The sequence below is a fragment of the Cyanistes caeruleus genome, unplaced genomic scaffold (genome assembly GCF_971803275.1).
Source record: "Cyanistes caeruleus unplaced genomic scaffold, bCyaCae1.hap1.1 HAP1_SCAFFOLD_76, whole genome shotgun sequence".
In the NCBI taxonomy this organism is placed as follows: domain Eukaryota; kingdom Metazoa; phylum Chordata; class Aves; order Passeriformes; family Paridae; genus Cyanistes; species Cyanistes caeruleus.
This window is the reverse complement of record NW_028255888.1, coordinates 851,932-870,554: the sequence shown is the minus strand read 5'-3', so window position 1 is coordinate 870,554 and position 18,623 is coordinate 851,932. Positions and strand designations below refer to the sequence as shown.

The following is an 18,623-nucleotide window of genomic DNA, read 5'->3' as shown; positions in this document are numbered from 1 at the left end:
ATTGCAGCCAGCTGTACCTATGGTCTGTTTCCATGGCAACCATCACAGTCCCCTGTTGCTATGGTCAGTCCCTTGGCAGCTCCATGAAGACCCCATGCCTCAGTTGTTGCCATGGACACCAGCTCAGGCCTGGAGCCAGAGCCCGTTGCCATGGTAACCATTTGCAGTCCCATCCCCAGGCTCATGGGATCACAGAGCCACAGAATTGGCTGAGTTGGGAGGGACCCATGGGGATCCTCCAGTCCAACTGCTGGCCCTGCACAGGACACCCCAACAATCCCAGCCTGGGCCTGGCAGCACTGGCCAAGTGCTGCTGGAGCTCAGCCAGCCCTGGAGCTGGGAGCCCTCCCTGAGGAGCCTGTTCAGTGCCCCAGCAGCCTCGGGGGAAAAACCTTTTCCTCACATCCAGCTTAAACCTGCCTGGCTCAGCGCCAGCTGCTCCCTCCACTCCTGTCCCTGGGCACCAGAGGGAAGAGGTTCCTGCAGCCCCCAGCCAGGGACCCGCTCCCAAGGCTGCTGCCACGGCAACCAGGCCTGGCACCAGCTGGGATGCTCGGATTCCATGGGCTGGGCTTCAGGAATGGGATTCCCCAATTTCCTGCTCCCGCTAAATTCGCGCTGCCGCTCACTTCCCTCCCGCCTCCAATGGAAAACACAAAAGGCAAAGATCCCAGGCTCGGATAAGAACAATTTATTGAGAATAGAAACAAGATAAGGAACGAACAGGAAGAGAAACAATTTGGATTACAGAAGGGATAAGACAAACTATTTACAGGGAAAAGTAAACACCACCTACTGGCTCTTCCTGGACATGTATTTCCTCCTGCCAGGAAATGACACCCTTCTCCTCTGGTGAGTCCTTTTCCTGCCCCTGGCAATGACCTGAGATGGGATTGAATATAATGACAGGGCCATGGCCATACCCTCACATTCTTTGATCCCAAATCATGTCATTGCCACAGGCAGGAAAAGGTACAGGGGTGTTCTCAGCATGGATCACATGGAACATGGATCACAAAGTCACCAGGTCACTTCCCAACATGGATCCTCTGGAGCTGGAGCCATGGACAGAGCTCTTGCTGCATTTGGGGCTTTAGCAGGGCTTGGTGGAGGCACTTACTGGTGCCTCCGTTGGTGTTTGATCAAGTGAGAGTGCCTGGAGAAGCTCTTCCCACACTGGGGACATTCGTAGGGCCTCTCCCCAATGTGCATGAGTTTGTGGGTACTGAGGCTGGAGCTTGGGCTGAAGCTCTTCCCACATTCCCCACATTCATAAGGCCTCTCCCCAGTGTGGATCCGCCGGTGCCTGACGAGGGTGGAATTGTGCTTGAAGCCCTCCCCACAGTCAGGGCAGCAGAAGGGCTTCTCATCTGTGTGAATCCGCTGGTGCACGAGGAGATGAGAGCTCCTCTGAAACCTCTTCCCACACTCGGGACACTCGTAGGGCCTCTCCCCAGTGTGGATGCGCTGGTGGATGATGAGTTGGGAGTTGAAGCTGAAGCCCTTCCCACATTTCTCACACTCATAGGCCCAATCCCCAGTGTGGATCATCTGATGCTGGATCAGGCTGTTGCTGTGGCGGAAGCTCTTCCCACACTCCAAGCACTTGTAGTGTTTCTGCCCTTTGTGAAGCTGCTCATGGACCACCAGCTCAGAGCCCCAGCTGGATCTCCGGCCACCTTCCCTGCACAGGGTGGGTCTTTCCTCCTCAGAGCACCCTGGGATGGGTTTGGATCCCCTCCTCCTGTGGGATCTCCAGGGATTTTCCTCCCCGTTTGATTTTTGCGCTGTGGAGCTGCTCAAATCAGCCTCTTCCATGAGGTTCTGCCATGGGGATTTGTCCTCCCTGGTCTCCATCCTCAGCTCCATGTCTGAGGGAGGAAGGACAAGGAGAGGATGGGATTTGCCTCCGTGCCAGAGGGAAGGGGAAGGAGATCCCCCCCAGTGCGTCCCCGGTAGGACAGTGTCAGCAGCGGGGTTGTCCTGCAGCCAGGGCCAGGCTGGGCTGGGAGATGGAGCAGGAGAGAGGGAAAGGGGCACTGACTTCCTCCTCACCTGCCTGGGTGTCCTGGGGCATCTTCCTCTTCCTCACAGCCTCCTCTTCCATCTGGACAAGGTCTGGGAATGAGAAATCCTGGTTTGTGAGAAAACAAGGAATGAGCACAATGAGTTTGAATGTCTCTTGGCCCAAGTCCCTCTCTAGAAAGCCACTGGATATCTGAGGTGTCTTGGTTTGAAAGGAAAGGTGTTTGCTAGGGAAGGCAGAAACCTCCACGGAAATTGATAAAAATGTAAGCAACAACCCCTTCAGAATTACAGAAACATCCCACAAAATCTCCTCCAATTTGCACACAGTCGAAGAAAAATCTTTCAAAATTCTTCAAATCTCATAAAAATCCCTCAAAATTCCACAAAAATCCCACGAAATTCCACAAACTTCCCACAAATTTGGCTCCTCTCCCTGGGTGGAGCATCTCACAATGGGCTGATGTCATTTTATCACTATTGCAGTGAGACTCAATGGCCCATTACCAGAAGCTATCCCCCTGGGGGGAGGATGGGTGGTGGGAGAGATAAAGAAAACTGCCTCACCAGGTTTTAACAGCTGGCCCATTAACAGAAGACATCCCCCCCATTATGAGGGATGGGTGATGAAAGAGATAAAGAAAACTGCCCCACCAGGTTTTAACAGATGGTGATAAAATACATACTTTTGGTTACATCTTGCATTGTAACCCAAGACATGGGGTCCATAAAAATTTTACACCACCAAAATTCAGCCCTGAAAATGCCTTCCAGGAATTCCCCACCTCTGTTTTCTCCCTTTTGCTGTTCAGGGTTTCCTCCTTGTCCCAGCTCCTTTGGGTCATGTGTGTACTGGGGGTCCTCTGTCTACTCAGTCCCTGACCTCTTCAGGATGCTGGGAGTGCCAGGAATCTAAAAATTTCCCCTGTTTCCATCTCAACACTTAGGGATGCTGGAAGTTTTTGGGGTCCCAGGGTCCCTGCTCCCCTTATTCTCTTCTTGGGGTTGCAGGGGGTCCGTGGAGACACCCCCCCCCCCCGCCCCTCTCCAGGCTGTTGAGGGTCCCGCGAATCGCGGCTGTCCCCCTCTCTGGGCTCCCCACTTTGGGGTCCTGGGGGTCACAGAGCTCTGCTCCTCGAGACTGCCTCTGCCAGCAGCCGCCACTGGGAACCCCCAATGTCCCCCCAGGGGGCATTTTCCACTCAGCTCTGGAGTTCTTCATTTTCCAAACATCCCCCCCGCCCCAAAACGCAACCCAGGAACCCCCCAGGATATCTGGGCCGAGCTTGCCCTCCCCAGTCACCTGTGGGATGGCGGGGTGACGATCCCACGGATGGGAGGCTGTGAATTCAGGGAATGCTCAGCTGGGATATACTGGGCCTGATATCATACTGGGATAAGAAGCACTTGACTGGGATTACTAGGAGTGTCTGGGAATGGCTATGGACATGCTGAGGGCAAATGGGATATACTGGGGGTGTCTGTGACCATACTGGGGATGACTGGGAACACACTGGGAACAATGGGAACTGTGCTGGGGACAACTGGGACCCTGTGCTGCAGACAACTGGGAACAAGTAGGAGTGACTGGGTCTGCACTGGGTGCAACTGAGCGTGACTGGGACCATGCTGGGAGCGGCTGGGATCATCTGGGGAGGGACTGGGACTATACTGGGGGCAACTGGGTGCAACTGGGATCACACTGGGAGGAACAGGGAGCAACTGGAACCATGCTGAGGGCAACTGGCATCCTGCCGGGAACACAGTGGGAGCAGCTGGGCCATGCTGGGCAAGACTGGGACCATACTGGCAGCAACTGTAACTGCACTCAGGATGACTGGGAGTGGCTGGGAGCAACTGGGATCAGGCTGGAAGCACCAGAGGAGTGACTGAGAGTGACTGGGATAGACTGGGAGAGACTGAAACCACAGTGCAGGTAAATGGGAGCAACTGGAACCACACTGGATAATCATGGGAGCAGCTGTGCCCATGCTGGGGTCATACTGGGATCCCAGTGGAACTAACTGGGATCCTACTGGGAGCAAATGGAATGGAAAGGTGCTGGCTGTGACTGGAAGCATGCTGGAGGTGACTGGGAGCAACTGGGCCCATCCTGAGAGTGACAGGGAGTCACTCTGGCCATGACTGGAATCATGCTGGGAGGATCTGGGGTTGACTGGAACCATACTGGGAGTGACTGAGTGCAACAGCTCATACCTGAGAGTGACTGCAATTGTACTGGGAGTGGCCAGGATCATCCTGGAAATGTTTTTCTGTAGATCTTCTGTCTTTCTGGTCTCTTTTTCTTCTCCTTCTTATCCTACGTACCTGGAACATTTTTGGATATCTTAATGTTACCCAAAATCTTAAGGGTTAACACTTTTTAGGTTAAATGGGCTAAGTTAGTAAACTTAATGCTATGGTAAGAGTTGTATGTTCAGTTTAATGTTGTATTAAACCCTTTGCATAGTTCCATGATTGTCTATATTCTGCCAGTTAAATTTTGTATCATTTTGACCTTTTTGCTCAGTTGGTCAGAGAATGGTGCCAGCATCACCGAGGTTGTGGGTTCAATCCTTGTGGGGCTATTCACTTAGGAATTGGACTTGATGGTCCTTGTGGGTCCCTTCCTACCAAGAATATTCTTTGCATCTGTCCATTCTGAGAATATCTGGTTGGTGTTCCTCCTGTGCACTAAACTCAAGCACAGGAACCTTTGGTTACCACCAGCATTGAAGTGTTCTGGGCTGTTACAGCCCTGCAGGCTCACAGTGGCATCTTGTTTCCATAAGGCCCCAGAGGGTCCCACTGGTTCCTTGGTTCTATGGGCCCAAGAATGCCAAAATGATCCCCTTGGTTCCACAACTTCCCACAGTGTCCCACTGGCCCCTTGGTACCATAAGGATCTAGAATGTCACACAGGTTTATGGCATTTGTCCTTGCTGCCCCTCACATCCCACTGCCCCACAGAGAGCCCTGAGCCACCCGTGAGGGACAGGCCCTGCTGGGCCAGGCCTGGGCTCAGGGCTTGGCCTTTCTGCTTCCTCCAACCCAGCCAGGGCTGGCTCAGCATTGCAGTTCCCTGCTCAGAGCCTTTGGCTCCCGGCAATCCTGGCCTCCAGAATCTGCTCTCACCAGTGCCTGGGGAGCCTTTGGCAGTCCCTGCCCTCAGTGGGGCCGATTGAAGCTCCAAGGGTCTTGGAGTTTTGCTTCTGATTCCTTGAGCAGCTTCTTCAGCCTGAAGGAGGGACAAAAGTGGATCAGGAAAAATAGAAGGAACCACGAGGTTGAGCACTCCCTGAATTCATAACCCCCTACTTGTGGGATCATCATCCCCCACCCCTCAATCCGACAGGTGCCTGGGGAGGGGGAGCTCGGCCCAGATATCCTGAGGGGTCCCTCAGGGGTTGGGTTTTTTGGGGAGGATGTTTGGAGAATGAAGAACTCCAGAGCTGAGTGGAAAATGCCCCTTGGGGGGATACTGGGGGACACCAGCATCCCTAAGTGAGGAGACAGAAATAGGGGGAACATTTCAAATTCCTGGCACTCCCAGCAGCCTGAAGAGGTCAGGGACTGAGTAGACAGAGGACCCCCAGTACAAGCGTGATCCCCAGCAGCTGGGACAAGGAGGAAACCGTGAACACCAAAAGAGGGAGACCAGAGATGGGGAACTCGTGGAAGGCATTTTCAGGGCTGAATCTTGGTGTTTGGGAGGTTTTTATAGACCCCATGTCTTGGGTTGCAATGCAAGATGTAACCAAAAGTATGTATTCTATCACCATCTTTTAAAACCTGGTGGGGCAGTTTTCATTATCTCCTCCATGACCCAACACTCATAACTGGGGGATATCTTCTGTTAATGGGCCAGCTGTTAAAACCTGGTGAGGCAATTTTCTTTATGTCTCCCACCACCCATCCTCCCCCAGGGGGATATCTTCTGGTAATGGGCCATTGAGTCTCACTGCAATACTGATAAAATGACAACATTCCATTGTGAGATGCTCTACCCAGGAGCATCCTGGGCCATTCCTGCCTAGATATAATCTGAGCATCAGAACACCACAGGCAGTCTTTCTCCACTTGTATCCCAGAGGAGAGAGAAGACGCATCTACAGCACCAGAATTTCAGAGGTAAGCTACACCCTTCTATGGGATCATTGCTTCAACAGAACCACATCTGTCACTCCATGTGGACTGCAGCCACCATTTAATCTTAAATTTGGATAAGACTGCTTCCAACACCCTGACCAACAGGGTGTCAGGTTGTATTCTGATTCTCTCAGTGAGTTGTTTTTTTGTTGGTTTGTTTTTTTGGTTTTTTTTTTGTACTGCTGCATTTTCATTTTCCTTTCTTTAGTAAATAACTGTTATCTATCTTCCTATATCAATATTTGAGAGCACTTTGATATCAAGATTATAATAATTCGGAGGGGGTTGTTGCTTACATTTTTATCAATTTCAGTGGAGGTTTCTGCCTTCCCTAGCAAACACCTTTCCTTTCAAACCAAGACACCTCAGATATCCAGTGGCTTCTAGAGAGGGACTTGGGCCAAGAGACATTCAAACTCATTGTGCTCATTCCTTGTTTTCTCCCAAACCACGATTTCTCATTCCCAGACCTTGTCCAGATGGAAGAGGAGGCTGTGAGGAAGAGGAAGATGCCCCAGGACACCCAGGCAGGTGAGGAGGAAGTCAGTGCCCCTTTCCCTCTCTCCTGCTCCATCTCCCAGCCCAGCATGGCCCCGGCTGCAGGACAACCCCGCTGCCGACGCCGTCCTGCCGGGGACGCACTGGGGGGATCTCCTTCCCCTTCCCTCTGTCACGGAGGCAAATCCCATCCTCTCCTTGTCCTTCCTCCCCCAGACAAGGAGCTGAGGATGGAGACAAGGGAGGACAAATCCTCACAGCAAAACCTCATGGAAGAGGCTGACTTGAGCGGCTCCACATTCCAGGAATCTAATGGGGAGGAAAATCCCTGGAGATCCCGCAGGAGGAGGGGATCCAAACCCATCCCAGGGTGCTCTGAGGAGGAAAGACCCACCCTGTGCCGGGAAGGCAGTCAGAGATCCAGCTGGGGCTCTGAGCTGGCGGTCCATGAGCAGCTTCAGGATGGGGCGAAGCCCTACAAGTGCTTGGAGTGTGGGAAGAGCTTCAGCTCGAGCAGCAAACTGATCCGCCACCAGATGATTCACACTGGGGAATGGGCCTATGAGTGTGGGGAATGTGGGAAGGGCTTCAGCTGCAACTCCAAATTCATCCGTCACCAGCGCAGCCACACTGGGGAGAGGCCCTACGAGTGTCCCGAGTGTGGGAAGAGGTTTCAGAGGAGCTCTCATCTCCTCGTGCACCAGCGTATTCACACAGATGAGAAGCCCTTCTGCTGCCCTGACTGTGGGGAGGGCTTCAAGCACAATTCCACCCTCGTCAGGCACCAGCAGATCCACACTGGGGAGAGGCCCTACGAGTGTCCCCAGTGTGGGAAGAGCTTCAGAAACAGCTCCTACCTGACCATCCACCAGAGGACCCACACTGGGGAACGGCCCTATGAGTGTGGGGAATGTGGGATGACCTTCAGCCAGAGGTCCCAACTGACCATTCACCAGATGATCCACACTGGGGAGAGGCCCTACGAATGTCTCCAGTGTGGGGAGAGGTTTCGCATCAGCTCCACTCTCCTCATGCACCAGCGGATTCACACAGAGGAGAGGCCCTTCCGCTGCCCTGACTGCGGGAAGGGCTTCAAGCGAAACTCCCACCTCATCTCCCACCGGCGCAGCCACAGCGGGGAGAGGCCCTATGAGTGTCCGCAGTGTGGGAAGAGCTTCACCCAGAGCTCTCACTTGACCAAACACCAACAGAGGCACCACTAAGGGAAGCCCTGTGAGTGCCCCAAGTGCAGGAAGAGCTTCATATGCTGCTCCAGCTCCATCCCCCATGGGAGGACCCACGTTGGGCAGAGCCCTGATGACCCACGTTCCCAGTGATCTGTGTTAGGAAGACACTGGGCTGGTGGTCCTTTTGTTTTGTTCCGATTATCTTTTGATTCATCTTTATCCCTTTAAAACAGACAAAACTGGGGTAAAAGTCTATAAATTTATCAAAGGCATCTAGAACCTCATGTTTTACTAGTGCTTCAAGGTAATCTGGTATTCAGGGAAATACTTGGGGGTTGTGGAGCTATTTGGTGGAGTTTTCTCCATTTTTTGGCACTCAAAGCAACGAGAGTTTTATCTGTCACCTCAAAACCACTCAATGCCACTGCACAGTGCCACTCAAAACTATTGGATTCCACAACCCCTCCGGGTGTGATGCCTTAAGTTTTAGCTTTCATATTTTTCATATTTTGCACTGTCTAGGTTTGTAGTTTTGAACTTCCTGTTTTGTTACTGAGCTCTCTTCACAGAGTAGGTAGACAAAACAATTCCTTTTCTAGCTTGATACCCAGGACAATCATTACAAGTTGCAGGCTCAAAAGCATAAACAAGGGTGGACTGAAGAGAGAAAACAAGGACAGGACTTCATCATCTGAAGCTATAATTGGACCATGAACCCAAATATGCAGATGGACCTCAACTTACAAAAATGTGAGACCTCGTGATGAGTTGTTTGGTTTTGGTTTTCTTTTGACCGTTTTTGGTCCATTTGGGGTGTAGCCCTGGGCAGGCTCTTGTACTGCCTAAGGTATATCCTTTAAGGCCTTTTAATAAATTTTATTCTTAACTCTGTCTAGCCTCTGTTCTAGGTCAGCCTTCTGAAGGCATCAGGTGGAATGGGGTTGGAAGGGGATTGGGTGAAGTGGGATGCAGATCGGGGGTGTGACATGGGCATTGGGTGGGGCAGGATAGGTGTGATGGAGTTTGGGAGGTGTGAAATGGGGGAAATCAGGCTTGGGAAGGGGGTCTTGATGTCCAGCAGGGATGGGATGGGTTGGGGTTGGGATTGGGGATGTGGAGTGGGGCCTGCAATGAGACAGCCAAAGTTTGGGAATGATGAAGGGAAGGCATGTCCGTTACTGAGTGAGTTTTTGGATATTCCACATTCCTGAAGAGATTTTGGGGTATCCCACATTTCTGAGGCAGTTCTGGGGCACTCCCCAGCTCTTGGGGGGTTCCTGAGAGCAGCTCCATGGAGCCCCATTGTCAGGGGTAGTTGCCATGGGCATGAGCTCAGAGCTGCAGCCAGAGTGCGTTGCCTTGGTGCTGGAGAGCAGAGAAATGATGAATGGTCCCAGACATCTCCAGTGTGTGTTTGGGGGGCAGAACAAGTTCTGAATGGGTGGTGCAGTCTCTGCCCTAGCCCAGCCACTGCAGCCTCTGCTCCAGCCCCAAAGTGGCTGCCAAGCCCCTGGCACCCCAAAAACCCCACCTGGGAGAGGAACCACAGCAGGTGAGGCTGTGACACGGGTGTGACACTTGTTGGGAAGGTAGAATTAGAAAGAAATTATAAATATGACTCCTTAGCCAGAAAGGCTAAGGAAGAAATACAAATGAAAGAACAGTTTGAATAATTGAAAGAAGCCGGTCTGGTATGCCAGAACACATTCTTTCCCCCAGTAAAACTAAGCTAAGACCCCTCTTCCCAGCCTTATAAGGAAAGGTCTGAAGGACCCTGAGATAACTAAAAATATGCAAAAGCAGCGATTTCTATAGGTCACACACAAATGTTACTGTATTAGTATACTTAGAAAGATTGGTTAGTGAAGGAATAAAATATTCAATGTATAGGTTATATAAGCAACTGTAAAGGAGAGCTCGCTCTCTTGCTACGCTCTCTTGTCTCTCTTGCCTCACTTTCTCTACGCTCTTTTTCCTGCTCTTTTTACTTCTCTTCTTTATGCTCTTTTCCCAGCTCTCTCACTTCTGTTCTGCTACTCTCTTTCTTAGCTATCTTAAGTCTTGAACTCATGTATTCATATTTTACTCCCTTTTGTATTGTTCCCTCTGAGCCTGCTTTGAGCTTCATCTGCTGGCTCCTAGCAGGTTCTCTCTCTCTCCCACGCCCTGAAATAAACTACTGACATCTAACTCGATTATAGAGGTCTCTGCCGTGTCCCGGAACGTCCACACCCCGAAAGCGTCTCTTACAGACACTGACATGTGCCACAGCCCCGGAGCTCACAGCAGCTGAGATGGCGCTGGATCCAAGGCTGACTGTGGATCTCTGTCCCTCTCTCTTGAATTCCTTTTCTCCAAATCTGTATAACTTGAAGTTGGATGGATTAGAGTTTGCTTAGTCAGTGCTCTGTGAAGTGCTTTACTGTAATTCCATGTCACTTTATGATTTCCCAAGTATTTCATTCTCTAAATTTTGCAAGTAAAAGTTTGTTTCCCCCCTCCTGGGAAGCTAGTTGTTTTCTCCCATGCACTGCCCGAGGGGATCGAGGTACCTCAGGTCCCTTTCCAGCAGGGGCCGAGCGAGCCTGGGGCACAGCACAGGCAACTGCAATGCTGAGCCAGCCCTGGCTGGGTTGGAGGAAGCAGAAAGGCCAAGCCCTGAGCCCAGGCCTGGCCCAGCAGGGCCTGTCCCTCACGGGTGGCTCGGGGCTCTTTGTGGGGTAGTGGGACATGAAGGGCAGCAAGGACAAATGCCATAAAACTGCAAGCCCTGCCAGCCTCCTCAGGGAGGGCCGAGCGAGGAGCAAAGACCTTCCTGGGGCTGTGCCCTGGGCCAGGAGGGATTGTGCCAGTGGAGTTGACCCTAAATTTCTTCTCCCCAGCAGCTTTAGGACACGGAACATGGAGAAGCCAAAGTCAACTCTCAGCTTTCCACAGTCTTCCAGTAGAATCCTGTGTGGGGAGCAGCTTGGGAGCAGGGTTTGTGTGTCAGGGGAGGGGAATTCAGAGCCCTTTTCTCCCCCATGGCCTAAGGATCTGCATTTTCAATGGCCCTGCGGCTGCCAAAGGGGCCTTTTTCACCCAGCTGAGAACAGTTCTGCTGATAACCTGCCCTAAACCTGCTTTTCCTGCAAATGTGCCAATGAAACCTCATTTTTTGCAGCCCCAGGTCTTGTGCACATGCAGACGTGAAAACTGAAGGATGGAAAGGATCTGCTGGGAGGAGTCCTCTTTTTCTTGTTTTTTTTGGTGGTTTTAATTTTTTAATTTTTTTTTTTTTAATTGATTCCTGCTGTCAGCTCTGGGCAGAGCTCTGTAACTGTGTGTGACACTTGTCTGTGGCACTGTGTGGGTGGCCAAGGGGACCTTCCCTGAGCTGTCTGCAGAGGAATCCACAGCAGCCCAGGCAGGGGGTGCTCAGTGGCCGCTCAGTTCCACTGACTGGATGCAGCTCTGGACGCTTCCCTTGGAGCATCTCCAGGGAGGGAACGCTGGGGCTGCCATGGCTGTGGTGTCACTGCCAGGGGAACGCTGGGGCTGCCCCAGCTGTGGTGTCACTGCCAGGGGAACGCTGGGGCTGCCATGGCTGTGGTGTCACTGCCAGGGGAACACCGGGGCTGCCCCGCTCCTGCCCCACCCCATCAGCTCTGCCAGCGCCTCCAGGGGACACAAAGGCTGAGCCAAAGGGTGAGAGTTGCACAAGGGGCTGAGCTGGGATCTGGGACCCATCGGGATCATGGAGTGCAGCCCCCGGCCCTGCACAGACACCCCAACAATCGCAGCCTGTGCATCCCTGGCAGCGCTGGCCAAAGGCTCCTGGAGCTGCGGCAGCCTCGGGGCCGTGCCCATTCCCTGGGGAGCCTGGGCAGTGCCCCAGCCCCCTGTGGTGGAAGAAGCTTTTGCTGATCCCCAGCCCTGCTCTGGCCCAGCTCCAGCTGTTCCCTTGGGTCCTGACCCTGCTCACCTGGGCAGAGATCAGAGCTTGCCCAGAGAATCCATGGCTGCCCCTGGATCCCTGGAAGTGTCCAAGGCCAGGTTGGACAGGGCTTGGAGCAGCCTGGGATAGTGGAAGGTGTCCCTGCCCATGGCAAGTGGTGGAATGAGATGAACTTTAAGGTCTCTTCCAAGGCAAGGCATTCTGTGATTCTGTGATTTTGGGAGAGATGCTGAAGCTCTGGCTCAGCTTTATCTCACCAAATGTCTGGACCCAGCAGCAGCCATGGGTGGGATCATCTCCTCCTCCCTCTCGCTGTGGATATAACTCACCCAAGGGCAGTGTCATAAATGAAATTGAAATTTGGACGACTAGGTCTATTGGGTTAACAGCAGTTTAACAATAAGAAAAAAAAAATTATACAATTTAGTGAATTGAATACAAGAAAACAATTAAATAAAAGAGTACAATTTAGTGGATTGAATAGCAATTTGATGCAAAGGAATACAATTTAGCAAAAGAGTACAATTTAGTGAATATGTTCATATATATATATATATATATATACACACGTATATGCACACACCCCCACACATACAGATATATATATATATATATCATACAGATATATATATAGATATATAGATATATAGATATATAGATATATAGATATATAGATATATAGATATATAGATATATAGATATGAATATAGCTTGCCAATAATTAAGAATGATTAAAGCACTAGCAAAACTGAACGGGTTATGGGGAGGACTTCTCACCCTACCTCACATATAAAACAAAGCAATTCAAACTAAACTTATATACTGTATGCTTATACATATTCATTCATGTTTCCCGTAAGTCTCTTCCTATTTCTGATTCTTTAATTTTACATCACTGTTCTTCACGGCGCATGTTTCACTTTTTGTTAGGGGGTCTTCAGTCTTCTTTTGGTGGTCTTTGGACAAAGGCTTACACTCATCCTTGTTGTCCTCCAGATAACCTTGCAGGTTTTGTGTGCGTACTAAGCATTGTGTTATGTAAGTAAGCATTGTGTTCCACTAATTAGTCTTACACTTCATAATTTTCAGGCCTATGCCTGAAGTCATTCCAATTTTGTCCATCTCATGGTCAATTTTCTCTTGGGACATTACTTATCTCAAAACTACATCCGGTATCTTAATTTTAACATGTAGTATCTGTAAAGGGGTCCATCTGCCTTGCAACACCAATTCCCCTGATTGCTTCTAGTAATAACTTTCCAAATAGTTACAATTTAGTTAGCACAAATTATTTCCATTTCTTACACTACCCAAATTCCCCTCCCAACGTCCCCCCTGCTTCCAGCTCAGGATGGTCCCCCAATGAGACTCCTCCCAAAATCCCACCCCCAAGAAACCTCCCCATCACTGGAAAATCCCCCCACATCCCACCCCAAAATCAGGAATCCTCCCTGAGACCCCTCCCCAAATTCAGGCCTCCCCAAAATGCAGCTCCTCACTGTGATCAGGACTCCTCCCCATTAGTGGAGATTCCCCCAAAACCCAAAAAATCCTCCCCAAATCCCCTTCCCAAAATCAGAACTCTGCCAGCACCCCTGAATTTTCCCCCCAAAACTACCAAATTCCTCCCCAAAAATCCAAAAATTCCTTCCAAATACCCCCAAAACCCCTATACTCTCCCAAAAGTCCCACATCCTCACAAGACTCAAATTCTCCCCCCAAAATTTTCCCCCCAATCCCACCAAATTTTCCACCCCAAACCCCCAATTTTTTTACCCCAAACCCCAAATCCTCTCCCTAAAAAACCCGAAGTTCTCCCTAAAACCCCAAATTTCCCCCCAAACACCCAAATGTTACAAAAAAATCCTTAAATTCCTGCCCTAAAACCCCGAAATTCCCCCCAGGAGCTCCAAAGGTTTCCCCCAAACCACCAAATTCCTCAATTCCACTCCAAAACCTGGGAACACCCCCCAAAAAACAGCAACCCTTCCCCAAAATCCCCCCAAAATTGCAACCCTCTCCCCCAAAATCACCAAAAAGGGGGGAGGGGAATGGAGGAAATATTGGGGGAGGGGGTGAACCCCCAGAAAAAAATTGAGGCACCCACCTCCAAAAAATTGGGGGAACCCCCCCCAAAAAAGCTCACTTTGAAAAATGCCAAAACCACCAAAAAATGTCAAAAAAACACTGACAAATTAGGGGGGAACCCCCCCAAAATGCATACAAAATGGGGGAACACCCCCTTGAATCCAAGGGATTGTTGGGATTTTTTTTCACAAAAGTGCTGGGTTTTTGGGGGGTGGCAGAGGAGGAGAGATCCCCTCCAAATTCCTGGAGTTGTCCCCAAGACACCATCTGCAGAGGCAGCAAAGGGGGACAAAAAGAGCATTATAGGGAAATTAAGGGAATTTGGGGAGTTTTGGGTGAATTTTAGGGAATTTGGGGATTTTGGAGGTCTGGGGAGGGTCTTAATTTTGCAGGGTTTTGCATTCCAGGGCCGCAGGTTCATGTCCAGGGAGGCTATAGTTACCAGGAACTGGCATGGGACACCAACAAGACGGGATTATGCTCAGGAAAACATTTATCCAGCTCAGGAACAAACTCAGATCCAGAGACAGCCCCGAACAGAGGCAGGGAGATGGGTTTGGAGAATCAGGGTGGAGTTCAAGGTTAGGGACCACTGGGAACACAGCAAGGGAGAAACACCAGGGGCCCAAACCCAATCAGAAATCCCTGGGTTGCCATCCCATGAGGGGTCCAGGGTGGAATTTCTTCCTGGGCTCATAGGGCCCATACTCCAAGGCAGAGGGATGGAATTCCCTCTTGCCCACACCTCTCACTTTAATCATGTTCATTTGAAACCAAATCTTTGCCTCCCTGGGCAGGGGCACCTCACACAAAAGCTCACTCAGTAATGGGCTCCCCCTCCCTTCATCATCCCCAAACTTTGGCTGTCTCATTCCAGACCCCACCGCACCTCCCCAATCCCAAGGCCAACCCATCTCATCTCTGCTGGACATCAAGACCTCCTTCCCAACCCCTATTTTGCCCATTTCACACCTCCCAATCCCTATCCCACCCATCCTGCCTCACCCAATGCCCATCTCACCCCTCCTGATTTGCATCCCACTTCGCCCAGTCCCCTTCCAATCCCATTCCACCTGATGCCTTGAGAAGGCTGACCTAGAACAGAGGCTGCACAGAGGTAAGAATAAAGTTTATTATAAGGCCTTAAAGGATATACCTTGGGTATACAAGAGCCTGGCCAGGGCTACACCCAAGATCAACCAAAAATGGCTACAAAAATGGATGAACAACTGATCGTAAGGTCTCACATTTTTGTAAGCTTAGGTCCATCTGCATATTTGAGTTCATTGTCCAATTACAGCTTCAGATGATGAAGTCCCATCCTCCTTGTTTTCTTCCTTTAGTCCACCCTGGTTTATGCTTTTGGGCCTGAAACTTGTAATGACTGCCCTTGGTATTAAGCTAGAAAAGGAATTGTTTTGTCTACCTACTCTGTGAAGAGAGCTCACCAACACTTAATATGAAGTTCAAAACTACAAACCTAGGCAGGGCAGAATATGAAAAATATGAAAGCTAAAACTTAAGGCATCACACCCGGAGGGGTTGTGGAATGGTAAAATTTTGGAGTGGTTTAGAGGTGGCAGATCAAACCCTCTCATCCCTTTGAGTGCCAAGAAATGGAGACAACTCCACCAAATACCGCCACAACTCCCAAGTTTCTCCCTAAATCCCAGATTCCCTTGAAACACTAGTAAAAAGTGAGGTTTAAGATGCTTTTGATGAATTTGTTGATTTTTACCCCAATTTTGTCTGTTTTACAAGGATGAAGATGAACCAAAAGATAATTGAAACCAAACTAAAATGACCACCAGCCCAGTGTGTTCCCAACACAGATCACTGGGAACGTGGGTCATCAGGGCTCTGCCCAACGTGGGTCCTCTGATGGGGGATGGAGTTGGGGCAGCACACAAAGCTCTTCCTGCACTTGGGGCACTCGCAGTGCTTCCCTTACTGGTGCCTCTGTTGGTGTTTGGTCAAGTGAGAGCTCTGGGTGAAGCTCTTCCCACACTGGGGACACTCATAGGGCCTCTCCCCAGTGTGGATCATCTGGTGAATGGTTAGTTGGGACCTCTGGCTGAAGGTCATCCCACATTCCCCACACTCATAGGGCCGTTCCCCAGTGTGGGTCCTCTGGTGGATGGTCAGGTAGGAGCTGTTTCTGAAGCTCTTCCCACATTCCCCACACTCGAAAGGCCTCTCCCCAGTGTGGATGCACCGGTGCCTATTGAGGTTGGAGTTGTCCTTGAAGCCCCCACCACAGTCGGGGCAGTGGAAAGGCCTCTCCTCTGTATGAATCCACTGGTGCTGGAGGAGATGAGAGCTGGTCTGAAACCTCTTCCCACATTCGGGACACTCGTAGGGCCTCTCCCCAGTGTGGATGCACTGGTGATGGATGCAGTCGGAGTTGCAGCTGAAGCCCTTCCCACATTCCCCACACTCATAGGGCCATTCCCCAGTGTGGATCATCTGGTGGTGGATCAGGCTGTTTCTGTAGCTGAAGCTCTTCCCACACTCCAAGCACTTGTAGCACTTCTCCCCATCCTGAAGCTGCTCATGGACCACCAGCTCAGAGCCCTGGCTGGATCTCCGGCCGCCTTCCCTGCACAGGGTGGATCTTTCCTCCTCAGAGCACCCTGGGATGGGTTTGGAGCCCCTCCTCCTGCGGGATCTCCAGGGCTTTTCCTCCCCATTAGATTCCTGGAATGTGGAGCTGCTCAAAACAGCCTCTTCCATGAGGTTCTGCCGTGGGGATTTGTCCTCCCTGGTCTCCATCCTCAGCTCCTTGTCTGGGGGAGGAAGGACAAGGAGAGGATGGGATTTACCTCTGTGCCAGAGGGAAGGGGAAGGAGATCCCTCCAGTGCATCCACAGCAGGACGGCGTTGGCAGCGGAACTGTCCTGCAGCTGGGGGCCATGCTGGGCTGGGAGATGGAGCAGGAGAGAGGGGGAAAGGGGCACTGACTTCCTCCTCACCTGCCTGGGTGTCCTGGGGCATCTTCCTCTTCCTTGTAGCCTCTTCCTCCATCCAGCCAAGGTTTGGGAATGGGAAATCCTGGCTTGGGGAAAAATACGATTCATGAGCACATCGGCTGAGGGGGTTCCTTCTGCCCATGTTCATCTCTAGAAGTCAACAAGCATCTGCAGTCCATAAAAAACCCCAAACACCAAGATTCAGCCCTGAAAATTCCTCCCAGAAGTTCCCCATCTCTGTTCTCTCCCCTTTGGTGTTCAGGGTTTCCCTCCCATCCCAGCTCCTGGAGGTCACGTTTGCACTGGGGGTCCCCAGTCTACTCAGTCCCTGCCCTCCCCAGGCTGCTGGGAGTGCCAGGAATCCGGGAAGTTACCCGTTTCCATCTCAGCACTTAGGGATGCTGGAGGTTTTTGGGGCTTCAGAGTCCCTTCTCCCCTTATTCTCTGCTTTGGGGTGCAGGGGGTCCAAGGAGTCCCCCCTGCCCCTCTCCAGGCTGTTGAGGGTCCCGTGAATTGTGGCACTCCTCCTCTCTGGGCTCCCCACTTTGGGGTCCTGGGGGACACAGGGCTCTGCTCCACCAGGCTGCCTCTGCCTGCAGCTGCCACCAGGACCCCCCAATGTCCCCCCAAGGGGCATTTTGCATACAGCTTTGGAGTTCTTCATTCTTCAAACATCACCCACAAAAAAACCCAACCCAGGAACCCTCCAGGATACCAGGGCCAAGCTCCCCCACTCCGGTCAGCTGTGGGATGCGGGGTGATGATCCCACGGGTGGGGGTTGTGAATTCAGGGTGTGCTGGACCTTGTGTTTCCTTCTCCTTTCCCTGATCCTCCTCTGTCCCTCCTCTTCCTCTTCCTCCTGCTCCACCTCTTCCTCCCTCCTCCACCTCCTCCCTAACACCACTCCCTTCTCCTACTTCCATCCTGTCTTGCTCTCCTTCATCCCTCCTCTTCCATCCCTCCCCCTCCTCCCCCAGGAGCAGTGACACCCTCAGTGCCCCATTCCCGAACCCCTCACAGCCCACGGCAGGAGTGGGGATGGAGCCGGGACAGGTCGGGATGGGCAGCGCGGGGCTCTCCGCTGCTCCCACCCGCTGGGGATGGAGGGAACCCGGCCCGGGGAAAAGGAGAGGGAAACTGGGAAAATTGGGGGCTGCAGATCCCCCAAAACTGGGCTGGCTGGGGACCCTGGCTGGGGACTGCCAGCCCTTGGGGCTCCTCTGGGGAGATGTGGGAGGGGGGAACACAGAGAGGGCTGGGGGATCCCAGGAGTGGCAGAACTGGCAGGGACTGGTTTGTACTGGGATCATCCTGGCACTGGCTGAGATTGCACTGGCTGTGTACTGACATCATCCTGGGATATCATACTGGGATCGTCCTGGCAGTGAGTAGGAGCCTGCAGGGGGCAATTGAGACCAGGTTGTGAGGAACTGGGAACATGCCCTGCGCTCCCCAGAACCCCGGGATCGCCCCCCATAGGTCCCATGTGTCCCCCAGACCCTTCAGGATCCCCAAGTGCCCCCTCAGCGCCCATTCAGGATCCCCCAAAACGTCCCTGGATCACTGAATGCTCCCGAAACCACAGATGCCCCTTCCAGACACGGCTGGGAATTCATCTCCCATCATCCCAGAACACATTTCCGCGCCCAAACCTCCTGCCATGCCCCGCGCCCTAAAGAGCCCGGTTAGAGCTCCCCAGGTTCCCCCCAAGTGCTCCCGAGCCGTATACATTCGCCCTGAGGACCTGCAGCCACGGCTCGGACGCAGAA

General features: G+C 51.8%; 1 protein-coding gene across 1 annotated transcript in view; it reads right to left on the bottom strand.

The window, feature by feature from the left end:
* LOC111944177 (uncharacterized) overlaps positions 1–16,908 on the bottom strand; it is a 110,359-nt gene extending 93,451 nt beyond the window's left edge. Inside the window, 4 exon segments of the mRNA XM_086872755.1 lie at positions 1,117–1,515; positions 9,386–9,390; positions 16,236–16,670; positions 16,857–16,908. Of these exon segments, the coding sequence (XP_086728881.1) occupies positions 1,117–1,515; positions 9,386–9,390; positions 16,236–16,670; positions 16,857–16,908 (891 nt within the window).
* Between the last annotated feature and the right edge of the window lie 1,715 nt (positions 16,909–18,623).